This window comes from Sinocyclocheilus rhinocerous, unplaced genomic scaffold (assembly GCF_001515625.1).
Source record: "Sinocyclocheilus rhinocerous isolate Xijiao unplaced genomic scaffold, SAMN03320098_v1.1 scaffold153, whole genome shotgun sequence".
Lineage (NCBI taxonomy): Eukaryota > Metazoa > Chordata > Actinopteri > Cypriniformes > Cyprinidae > Sinocyclocheilus > Sinocyclocheilus rhinocerous.
Genome location: NW_015660878.1, coordinates 1,155,968 through 1,167,540, shown reverse-complemented (window position 1 = coordinate 1,167,540; position 11,573 = coordinate 1,155,968). Strand labels below are relative to the sequence as shown.

Sequence of the window (11,573 nt, the reverse complement as noted above, 5' to 3'; positions counted from 1 at the left end):
TTTTATTAGCCAAAGCCATGTGTAGTATTTATCAAAATGGATGAACAGTATTATATTGAACTGTCAAACTCAAATGTTGCTTACAGACCAACTGTCAATCGGAGGTTCCTTGGAAGAACAGTACCATTGCAGAATTCCCTTAGTTTGTTAAATATGTACCTGAATATGGACTAGTACTGAATGCCCAGATCCTTAGAAATCCTTTTGCAGCCCTTTAAACAGATCTTCTTTTAACAATAGCCAAAATTGCATGTATCTTTTTTAGTGCTTTCAAACGATTAATCACGATTAATCACATCCAAAATAAAAGTTTTTGTTTACATATGTGTGTGTATCGTGTATATTATGTATATATAAATACACACACATACAGCATATATTTTGAAAATATTTACCTGCATATATTTATATTCATATAATTTATATAATATCTAAATATATTTAATATATAAACGTAACATATTTTTCTTAAATATATACATGCATGTGTATTTATATGTACATAGTAAATATACACAGTACACACATATATATTATGTAAACAAAAACGTTTATTTTGGATGCAATTAATCGCGATTAATCGTTTGACAGCACTAATCTTTTTCCATGGCAAAGCTGGTCAAACCTGCATCTGACTTGATTTGACCACCTGACTCCAATGACTTGATTATTGTAGCAATGTACTCTTTCCTCTATAATTATTAAACCTCCTTGGGGTTAAGACTGTTCACACTAAGAACAATAACTCTTTTTGTACCAACAATATCAAATTGCAACACATTTATTCAATGTGCACACTGCCATTATTCTGTGAGCACAATGCAGAGGCACGCTTTAAAGTCGGGCGGATTTTAATTGGTTTCCAGTGTTTTTATCATTCATCGGCTGGGAAAATGCTCTGAAAATAATCCCAACAATATTGTCCCTTTGTGTTATCTTTATAGTTGTGGTATGGAAGTTTGAAAGATTTCTAAAAAGATTTTTAAAACTTTATGGTTATAGTTATCTTTCTTGATTATTCTCAAGTGACTTAAAGCCACAATAGTGTTAATTCATGGCTCAATCCATTTGTGAACTGAACCATCAACCCTCTGGTTTCTTATTAAGCAGTATCCACTATACCACACCACCCCTTACTAATGTGTGGTCAAAGCATTCTGTCACACAGATGATCTGAACTGAAATACAGAACAAACTATTAGTTACTGGCTTAGATTTTAGGTTTTTCCGATTGCTTAATAACGTCACTACAAAAGCATTTAGTAAAGATGGACATTAAAACTTTTATTATTAATGTATTCCAGCCACAACAATAAAATTTAACAAATGATCACTAGAAAAAAAACTCTTCTTCCGTCAGCTGTACAATACATATGGTATCATTAAACTGGCTGCCAACAATAAAACCCCACTACAGCAATATATGTAGTGTTTTCAGCAGCATTTCACAAAATTAAAACATTATACATATGTACACATCCACATCAAATTCTCAACAAATTCACATATGTACAGTACGTTTCTGTGGCTGAATATAAACAACGTCAACTTTGTTCCTCCGTTTAAAGATTCGTTTTAAAAAAAGAACTGACCGAAGTTGACAGTGGGTAGCTAGATTCAAGATTTAGGGCATACATTTAAAAATCGTAAAAAGCACATTGTTTTAAAATGTAACTTTCAGCCATGTAGTTTGATTTTCCTCAACAATGCTACCACTGTATTGCACACTGGGATGACAACTGACTCACTGTGGATTTCTTGTTGCAGTTTTCACTGCTCTGGAGATACATCCAACCATGTCAAGTAACAGAGGTTTGGAGGTATGCTACATCTGACAGACATTTTAACAGGTGATGTGACTGTCTAATAGAGCTCAAGCATCCTTCCCCTATCATTGCCTCTCCACAGAGGATTATCAATTTCAAGACATGCCCTTAAGTGGCTTGATGGCCTCTTGATCAGGTAAAAAGAGAAATTCTGGCTTCTTTTCCCTCATAGCCACTAACACAGAAAGGAATGCACTTTGGTATGTACCAAATGCCCTGGATTCATAAAGTACAAGAATATTACAACAGTCTGAGGTAAAATATTAAAATGTGTTCTTATTCCTATTGTAATAAAATTAACCAAATGTATCTCCTCAAATACTTCGATGTTAAGACAACATGAATGCAGTGCTGAAGACACTTGTTCTATGTCACTGTAGTAATTGTTGTCTCTTACTAAGACATCCCTTTTGGAAAAGGGCCCAAATGTTATTTCTCCTCTCAAATCATAGTATATGGAAGTTTGAAAGATTTCTAAAAAGATTTTTAAAACTTTATGGTTATAGTTATCTTTCTTGATTATTCTTAAGTGACTTAAAGCCACAATAGTGTTAATTCATAGCTCAATCCATTTGTGAACTGAACCATCAACCCTCTGGTTTCTTACCATAAAAAACATTGAGTGTCCAAACTGCATGTACAACCTCAACTGTGTGGCCACTTATTCCCAAGTCCCATTTAATGAGGTTTGGAAAGTATCTTTGGGCGATGCTCAAACATGTGCAAGAGAATCACCATGAGTCTTTCAAAGTAAATGGAAGGGAGAATCGTTGTTTGAAATAAAATGAATGGCATTGATAACCAAAGGCACATTGTATTAAACCTAAGGGCACAATTATTCCACACTGCTGTCAATTCACAGAACAATAAAAAAACGTGTAAAGTACATTGTGAAATGCCTGCTGATGTTAGCAGGTAACTTCTGTATCTATAAAGCACTATGGGTGTCCAAAGGGGCCTGAGCCCCTGTGCAGTAGGCCTGGAGGGCACTGTGTCAGTCTCCAGTGGGGGGGTGAGGGATCAACATGAGCATTACAGCTTTGCTGGTCTCCCTGACAGCGCATAGTTTGACCCACATCCACACCCCCACAATCCGTGACTGCTTGAATGTAAGCAGGACTACCTCCTGCTAGAGTAGGATTTCAAAGTAGTGGCAGATATATTTCTTTGTGCATTACACCATAAATCACTCGATTGATATACAAGCCACATTCAGGCCACTGGTTCCACCTATGTTAGCTCTTCATTGACACAATAAAATGAAATAAATAAACTCATTAAGCTTTTACACCCATGTCAGTCGAATTATTCTTTCCATGTCGTAAATGCTACAAAAGTTGCCAACTGTTCTGGATTTGGGGAAAAAGTGTTATTAATTATTTATTATTAAAAAAGGGAACAACCTTTTAGAATTTTAACTCTGGCCTAATATTAGCAAGTCCACACAATGATTATGTAACAATATGAGGGTATGCAATGTAGCCATCTGTATTAGTGGTTATAAATTTGATTCAAGATTTGAATCACGTGTCATGCTCTGCCATAACATTGTCCACCTAAAATATTTATCTTTATTAGCATCGTTACTGGCTTGCATTCAGGTAAATGCAATGTCCTGCCTTCCTATTATTCAATTCTTAGTCCTAGTCAATGCAAAAAAGCATTCACTTTAGAGACAAAAAAAAATCTAGACTCCAACTTGCAAACTAACCAGTTTTCGCTCATTGTGATTACACAACACTGTTTTGATCCATGAGCATTAAGTTTCAAGCTATAAAAAATTAATAAATAAAAAAGGTAAAGCACCATTTTTTTCTTTCCAGGACAGTACTTGTTCAAAAGCAACTCTTCCAGCAAATAGCTTATAATTACATTAACGTACACCTGTCAAGTACTACTGAGAACAGTATTGTTTCTATCAAACCACATAAATTCCTTTAAATTTGCCATGAATCTACTGTAGTGTAGACCACTCTAGACACTCTCTCTTTTCCTCATTTAATTTCTTTAAGGAATGTCAAGAGATTTATAGGCACAAACCAAATCTACCATGTAAACATTGTTTCTTTCTGCTACCTCATAACAGTCTGCAACATCCACTCTCCATTATGACCGGTTTCTCTTACCATAGTATGTTCTCTATTCTTGATATTGACAACAATGATGCTGGGAAATGCAACAAGCCTCAGATCACATAGCTTTTAGTCAAATGCATTTTTAATCCTCAGCCATTAACGCACTATTTATCTGACAGGATCTGAGGGTGGTGATTAAAATTTCAGAAGCACACAAAACAATGTATCTTACCATTACTTCATTGTGGCAAGGCCATTTACTTTTTATGCTACAAGATTAGGTATTAAACCAAGTGGGACTTTTTGATATTATAGACCAGATTGTATGAATGCTCCTTCAAAACAGCATTCAACACAGCCCTGAGATAAAAACTTAAAAGTGTTGTTCCCCCTTTCTTGGCCATTTGAGCTTTCCTAGAAAAAAATCCAACTAAAGGTGCTACGAAGCAGTTCATAAATAGTGGATATGCATTAACAACTCTTATTCCTAAAAATGCCACACTTCTGAATGCTTAGCTTTGCACAATTTCCAATATTATAATTTCAAAGAAAAAAAGAAATTAGTGTTCAGCTAACTAATTTTGGCAACACTGTCCTTTGTTGTATATTCCCATTGGCATCAGTCATTTGTGCCAGGTTAGTCCTTAATTTTGTGGCTGAGCCAGAAGGGGGAGGTAATTTGGAGATTGAAGTTATAGCACCAGTACCCTCATTGATTCGCTTTACAATGGTTTTCTCCCCAGTGGGAGGTTTTGGCAAGCGTCTTCTGAGCCATGGGTGACGGAGGGCCTGACTAGGAGTCATGCGCAGGGACGGGTCCCACTCTAGACACTGTTTGAGAAAGTCCAAGAAGAGGGGGTCGTCACAGCCCTTAAGTGCTGTCACCCAGTCCCTGCTGCCTGGTGGACCTCTGAGCTTGCCCCTACGTGACCTTCCCCCATTCAACACCACTGAGCCATCAGGTAAGGTTGTGACTGTGCAGTAACGGGGGCATCCCTTTGAACTGACAAAATTTTTGGCTCTCTTAGATGAATCCAGTAGCTTCTGGGAGGGCATACCCAGCAGCTCTATGACACATGCTAGTTGGTCCCCTTCATCTTCTCCAGGCAAGAGAGGGTACCCTGTAAGTAATTCCGCTAAGATACAACCTAAGCTCCACATATCAATTGGGATCCCATATCGAGCACCCAGAATGACCTCTGGGGCCCTGTAGAAGCGTGACTGTATGTAAGTGTAGACCCGTTGATGCTCGTAGCAGCTGGAGCCAAAGTCGATCACTTTTATCCCACTGCGCCCCTGCTGCTTCAAAAGGATATTCTCAGGTTTGAGGTCGCAGTGAATGATTCTGTTCTTGTGCAAGGAGTCGAGACACTGCAAGATGGAGTGTGCAAACTTGCGCACTAGTGGCAAACTAAAGCCCTGAAACTTGTTTTTCTTGATAAGCTCATAAAGGTTCATGCTGAGCAACTCGAACGTCATGCAGATATGGTTGCGGAATGTGAAGTTCTCCAGCATGTGGATGACATTCATGGTGGAGTCCTTATCCTGTTTGCGCAAGTGTTCCAGAATGCGAATTTCCTCAGCTGCTTGGCGATGGAATCGCTTTTCGTTCCGTACCATTTTCAGGGCCACTTGCTGGTGGATCTTGTGGTCGTAGGCCTTCACCACCTGGCCAAAACTGCCTTTACCAATAACCTTTAGTACTTCATACCTATATGCTATATGGTCATGGGGCACATGAATGTAGGAGCCCTGATCATCATCATAACCTCCATTGTTTGAACCCCCAACTACACCTTGTCTTTTCTTTGCATTTGGACCTATAAAATAGATCTCAGGGTAGCTGAAGATCTCTTGGTGTTCAAACACTGAAAGCTTAGACATGTACTGTTTCATAGCCTGCTCAGGGGTCAAAGGTGCTGGCTTGGGTTTGCTTTCAGTTGATTTGATGGAAGTTGAGCTGCCTTGTCGACACTGGCTGCTTTCTTGCTGCTTCTCCGGCATGGCCAGACCTACGGTTGTCAACCCATTGGGTTGTGCAGTCAACACTGTCCGTTTGTTGCTGTTCTCCTCGAACAGCTGTTGAACGTGGATCTGCTGGTGATTCCCGATGTGCAGATGGTCATTCATTGTGTGCTTATTGCCTCCAGCCTGGATAAGGTAAAACAAAAACAACATGCATCATTTGAGGATTGATTCCAAAATAAATGAAGAGAACACAGATGATATAACAAACCAAATTTAGATTGGACACAAAACAGACTAGAGATATAGAATCTTTTGAAGGTATTGAACATTCAAGTCATTTCAACCCTGTCAATGCTGATGGAAGAACCTAGGTCTATTCTACTGTAGCAAGAATATTCAAAGCAGTCTCTTAAAGTGTAAGGTGAAAGGGAGGTCACTTCAGGCCAGATAACACAATTGTAAGAATGACTAACAATTTTTCCATGATTCTCTACAATAGGCTTGCATATTGTATGTGTATTTGCATACACTATTAAAAAAGAAGAAAAGCCTAGGCAGGGTACAACTAAATGCTCCTTGTCTATTCTTATTGGATCAAGAGGAATGAAGCTTCCTAAACTAAAGACCAGAGATCAGCACATAATCTACATAATGAAAAGAAAGGCTTGAAAGACAAAATATACAATAGATTAGGCACTTATGTATTATCCTAAATGGTATCCCTTGGTATGCACTGACTTCGGACTGAACATGATGGGTCCTTCTCACATAATCATATAAAAAATTTTTTTAACTATTCTTGCAAACGAATCAATGTGTTCATGACTGCATGGTTTGCATAATTTACTTCAAAATGTTACATTACTGGTCTAAAAGATTGGTGTCTGAGGTGTAGAGTACACTTTCTTAACCTTTCAATTCAAATGCTATTTGTTGTTATACCTTGTTTTTAGGATGGGGAAATCATACTTGTGCACAAAGCTATAGAAGGCGAGTTTTATGCTTATTCAAGGACATTAGACATGAATTTCCTGCTTTCCTGAATCTCCTGCCCGGCAAGATGCTTGCTTCCTTGATAATGTGATTACCTCTGCATCTTGTTTTTACAAGGACATCCTGTTGCTTCAGTCAGACATTTGTGGCAACCTTCTCATTCTATACAAAAACAAAAACGCTTACACCTTTGAGTTTGAACATGACTCCCCTTGACATGGCGGCTGTCCTGTTATTTCAGACTGATAGTTTTAATGGATTAGTGTTTATTTTTGTGTTTTGAATGGTAATGCTCATAATCCACTTAATTGTGCTTTATTTTCTAATCTCAGCCATGCTGTATTCACATGCAGAAAGAGTGATAATCTCCAAAACTAAATAACAATACAAGACTTTTGATTTTTACAGATCCTTTTCATCTCAACCTATCTCTAATCCCCAGATGGTCAGTGCTGATGTTTCGACACCTCTGACTGAAGATAAAGAGTAATACCCAGCTTGAACTCTAAATCCAAGGGCTCTGATACAATCTGCTCTTAAAACACTCAATATACAGCCATATTTCTTTTTCCCTGCCTCACACAAGACAAGAGCAGTGACAATGATGTACTGTTGAACAACAAGGCTCTGGTTTAGAAAACTGTATCATTCAAATCTAAATATAAATGTAACCAATAGCTAATCCTAAATCAATAAACCAATCTTTAGGTGTCACACAATAAATCACACCGGTTCAAATGCGCAAATGATATAAAGCATAGATTTATGGATTAGTTAAGGCAGGGTAGTCTAAATAATTTACCAGCCATCCCAAAAAAGGCACTATTTCTAAAGGAACCATTTTCAGAGATTATGCATCATACACAATATACTCTCCCATCTTGTGTAGGAACTAAGAGTGAATATGAATAAAGCTTCAATTTAATTCTTCTGTTGTACTTGGCTGCCCTGTCGGTTAATGCTAACATGATCTGGACAGGTGGGGGGTCATGGAAAGGGCATGCTTGCTGACAGCTGTAGAGGACACAACTGGACACAGCTGAACAAAAGACACATTAGGTCTGAGAAATCATTCTAATGCTCACTTACTCTGCAAAATACATATAGCCTACTGCATGATAGAAGTGCTAAAAAGCTGTGATTCAACTGCCCTTAATGAGATTAACTGGACTTTGAAAGGTACGACACTCGAATTTAACAGGACAGAGATTTTAGATAAATGCAGAGAGAACAAGTCCCCAAGTTTCCTACTAAATGCCATACATAATTTGACTTAGTAGACAATAGAAAAGCATCAGAAATTAATTTTAATATCTTATACATAATCAGCTCTATATACCATATACAAAATCAGCTTTAATTTGTTGATGTAATATGTTACATAACCAAGTAGGAATGAGCCCTTCAAAATTACTAAGTTAAGCATCATCACATCATAGCTCATCATCACACCTAAGTACCATGTAAGTAATAAGCAAGGGCAAGGTGCAAGTTATAATTCTCAGTAAGATGTGAAGCTTATTTTGCATCTTCAGAAACCTGAAAAAATCCTAAATGGAAGCAAAACAAGGTCTGCATGGTCTTCACTTATTCGCTGAAACAGGGCATACATATAGACATTAATGTATTTGCAGCTTATCAGTTAAATGTCATAAATATACATGTTGGTTTAAGAACTAGATTTGCAAATACAATGCTAAGATGTAATTTGATAATAACATATCGCAAGAATTCTGTCTTGTAAGAGAATGCAGACATACAAATGTACCTACCATGCGAGCCTATGTCTATATTTACCCCTATTAGAATGCCAGCTAAATAAAGAACTCCGGGGTACTTAGTCATAAATGGCATTGACCCAATTCTTGTATTTAATTCAGAATAACATGCCGAATACACTTATATGAACTGCAATTCTTTAAACTTTACTAATAAACTAATTATTTGACTCATGCATTATGAGCTTATTATGAGCTTATATATTAGAATACCATGTTTATTATTCTAATACCATGCAAAATATTATTGCCATGCAGACTCAATGGATTATAATTTTGGATGTATAGATTTACATAAAGAAATTCACTAGATGACAGATTTTAGCTGTGCCTGTTGGCGTCACACTGATGGCCTGAGCATTTCCCATCCCCCACTAATGGCAACACACAATACCATCAGCCAATGACTCTGTGAGAGAGCCACTGATCATTACTATTGCTCATATTCCTTTCCACAAAAAGAATGTGTTTTATTTACCAAAACAAGGGGTAAAGCATGCATTTTGGTTTTCAAAATGTTGAAACTACTGTCAAGGTCTTCTTACTACTGTCTCTTAAAAATGCATACCTTACAAATAAAGTGCTGATTTTGTCCAACCACATCCAATATTCCACTGTCTTAATCATCATCAAATTTCATTTTTAAGTGTATATACGTGTCAGACTTTCTTTTCTGTCAGAAGATGCAATGCCAGTGTAACATTTCACAATATTAACACAATATGGACCATTACTTCAGGGCTCTGAACAACACATGCTATAAAGCATACTCTTCTTACTACTGTCTCTTAAAAATGCATACCTTACAAATAAAGTGCTGATTTTGTCCAACCACATCCAATATTCCACTGTCTTAATCATCATCAAATTTCATTTTTAAGTGTATATATACGTGTCAGACTTTCTTTTCTGTCAGAAGATGCAATGCCAGTGTAACATTTCACAATATTGACACAATATGGACCATTACTTCAGGGCTCTGAACAACACATGCTATAAAGCATATTGAAGTGGGTGCTAGGGGGTCCGAAGAAAATTTGAAAGAGAAAAAAAGACTTTAATAAAAATATATATTTTAGGGCTGTCAAAGTTAATGTGTTATAACAATTATCTATCTTGTTGTAACAATAACCTATCTTGCTCACTGTGACTTTCTTGAGGAACTATTCTTTGTAAAACTGCAGTCAAACACAAACTTATTGCAAAAAGCACAGTATAAACAGATTCATATTGAACTGAAAACGGTTTTCTTCAGGTACATATACCTCAAACACTAATCAAAAAAGTGTAGGAAAAACACATACAGTAAACTAAATACAAAGTAAATATTTTCCACATATTTTTAATTGTTTGAACTCAGTACACGTGACGATTAAAAAAAAGCCACATAATTACTTAATTTTGAAAAATAAAAACACACATTATGAGAACAAAGAAAGGGACATGAATGGTGGAAACTGCAAGCAAGAAGGTTAATTTTACCGTGAGAGAGTTGCTGTTCCTGAGTGGTGGTAATGTGACGGGTGATGTGGCTTCAGTCCCTGCTCCAGCTCTGGGACCCCCGATGCCCAGTCCTGGGGAAGACTGTAGCTGGCAAATCTCACCCCCTTTGCCTGTTGAAAGTCAGTAAAAATGTATTTGGTAAAATGTTTACACAACTGCCTGTCAGTATTTTTAAAAGGCAAAAGAAAACTATAGCCCCGTGACGTTACATGCATTTATACATAAGATGTATAAATCAATTATGAAATTTAAAGAGGACCGGAATGATACTTAAACCATTTAACAACCACACAACAAACGATAACCAACATTAGCACAACGAAAATCTGCAATACAGACACACGAGCTATAAAACATTACATTTAAAAACCATTAATCCAAAGCGCTTGTTTTCTATATATAGTCTCTATAGCAACAGTAATAATTAACTAATAAATACAAAAACGGCCGCTTTTCCAATGCTGTTTCCGGGGCTTATAGCTACTGTACTTGACCATACAATAAACGGCGAGCAATGAAACGAAAAGCTGCGAGCCTTACAAGCGTTATGGAGCATTTAAATCGGATAAATAATCCATCTCCTCAATTCAATCTGGAGAACAAACGAGACCGGTGTCGCCCTCTTAGATCCGGGCATTGGGTTCCTTACCAGTCGGGTAGACAGCAGCAGCAGCGCAGGGTTTCTTGGTTAACATGGCCGCTGGAGAATCACACACACAGAAAAGCCACTTCAGAGTCTCTCCCCTCCTCCCTGTGATCACCCACTCTGACTGCTGCTACTCCAATCAACTACATCCAGACCTGAGCGAGCAAACTCTAGGGGCTGCTTCCTCAAACGCTACCCGATTTCGCCTTATCATCGCTTGGAAACGTGCAAAACAAACAAAGACGCACGCATGGCTCTGTACTGCTCCGCACTTTTGGGCCTAGGGAATTCTGCACAGCCCGTGCCGGCACAGCACTAACCGGAATATACTTTAAACCGGTTTAGGGTGTTGTCTGGACTTTTCTATCAACCTCGTTCGCCTCCACCTTCTTTAAGCTCCCCTCCCCGTGCGGCAAGCCCTTTTAACATTTATCTATGAATAGTATCTATTCGGTTGTTAAGTGGTGACGTAAGAAGCGCTGTTTCCGGGTCCAAGCCTCAACTCGCTTCACTTGAGAATACTACCTCAGCAGCTGTTTATGAGCACTGTTTATTCATATTAAACAATTAAGCTAAACGTTTTCAAACTTACGGTCTACACTACAGTCTTCATGCTCACAGCGTCCCAAACACAAATACTTTTTATATTTATTTATTTATATTTATATTTTCATTGTCTGGCTATCTGGGATTTCGGTATGGAGTTAAAGGTTAGGATTATAATTTTTTTTGGTAGTATTATATCACATTGTGAGTGTATATTAGCACCTTTTGTTGTTTTCTC

At 37.6% G+C, this 11,573-nt stretch overlaps 1 protein-coding gene across 2 annotated transcripts; it reads right to left on the bottom strand.

Annotated features, from left to right (window-relative positions):
* Nucleotides 1–2,460: 2,460 nt before the first annotated feature.
* On the bottom strand, nucleotides 2,461–11,082 carry LOC107725670 (dual specificity tyrosine-phosphorylation-regulated kinase 2-like). 2 transcript variants are annotated; one of them, XM_016535027.1, is made up of 3 exons: nucleotides 10,793–11,082; nucleotides 10,123–10,253; nucleotides 2,461–6,052 (listed from the first exon to the last, which is right to left on the bottom strand). In XM_016535027.1, exons 1-3 carry the CDS (start codon nucleotides 10,836–10,838, stop codon nucleotides 4,469–4,471), a joined length of 1,761 nt encoding a protein of 586 aa, XP_016390513.1. In that variant the 5' UTR covers nucleotides 10,839–11,082; the 3' UTR covers nucleotides 2,461–4,468. The 2 variants fall into 2 exon arrangements, with proteins under 2 accessions (XP_016390513.1, XP_016390514.1); XM_016535028.1 differs by lacking the exon at nucleotides 10,793–11,082 and adding an exon at nucleotides 10,684–10,782.
* Between the last annotated feature and the right edge of the window lie 491 nt (nucleotides 11,083–11,573).

Excerpts from the sequence above, each read along its gene's own strand:
- LOC107725670 (XM_016535027.1), bottom strand. The coding sequence starts at position 10,838 with ATGTTAACCAAGAAACCCTGCGCTGCTGCTGCTGTCTACCCGACTG. Across the intron at positions 10,254-10,792 it reads TGCTGCTGTCTACCCGACTG|GCAAAGGGGGTGAGATTTGC; the intron begins GTAAGGAACCCA and ends GACTTTCAACAG. Across the intron at positions 6,053-10,122 it reads GGAACAGCAACTCTCTCACG|GCTGGAGGCAATAAGCACAC; the intron begins GTAAAATTAACC and ends TACCTTATCCAG.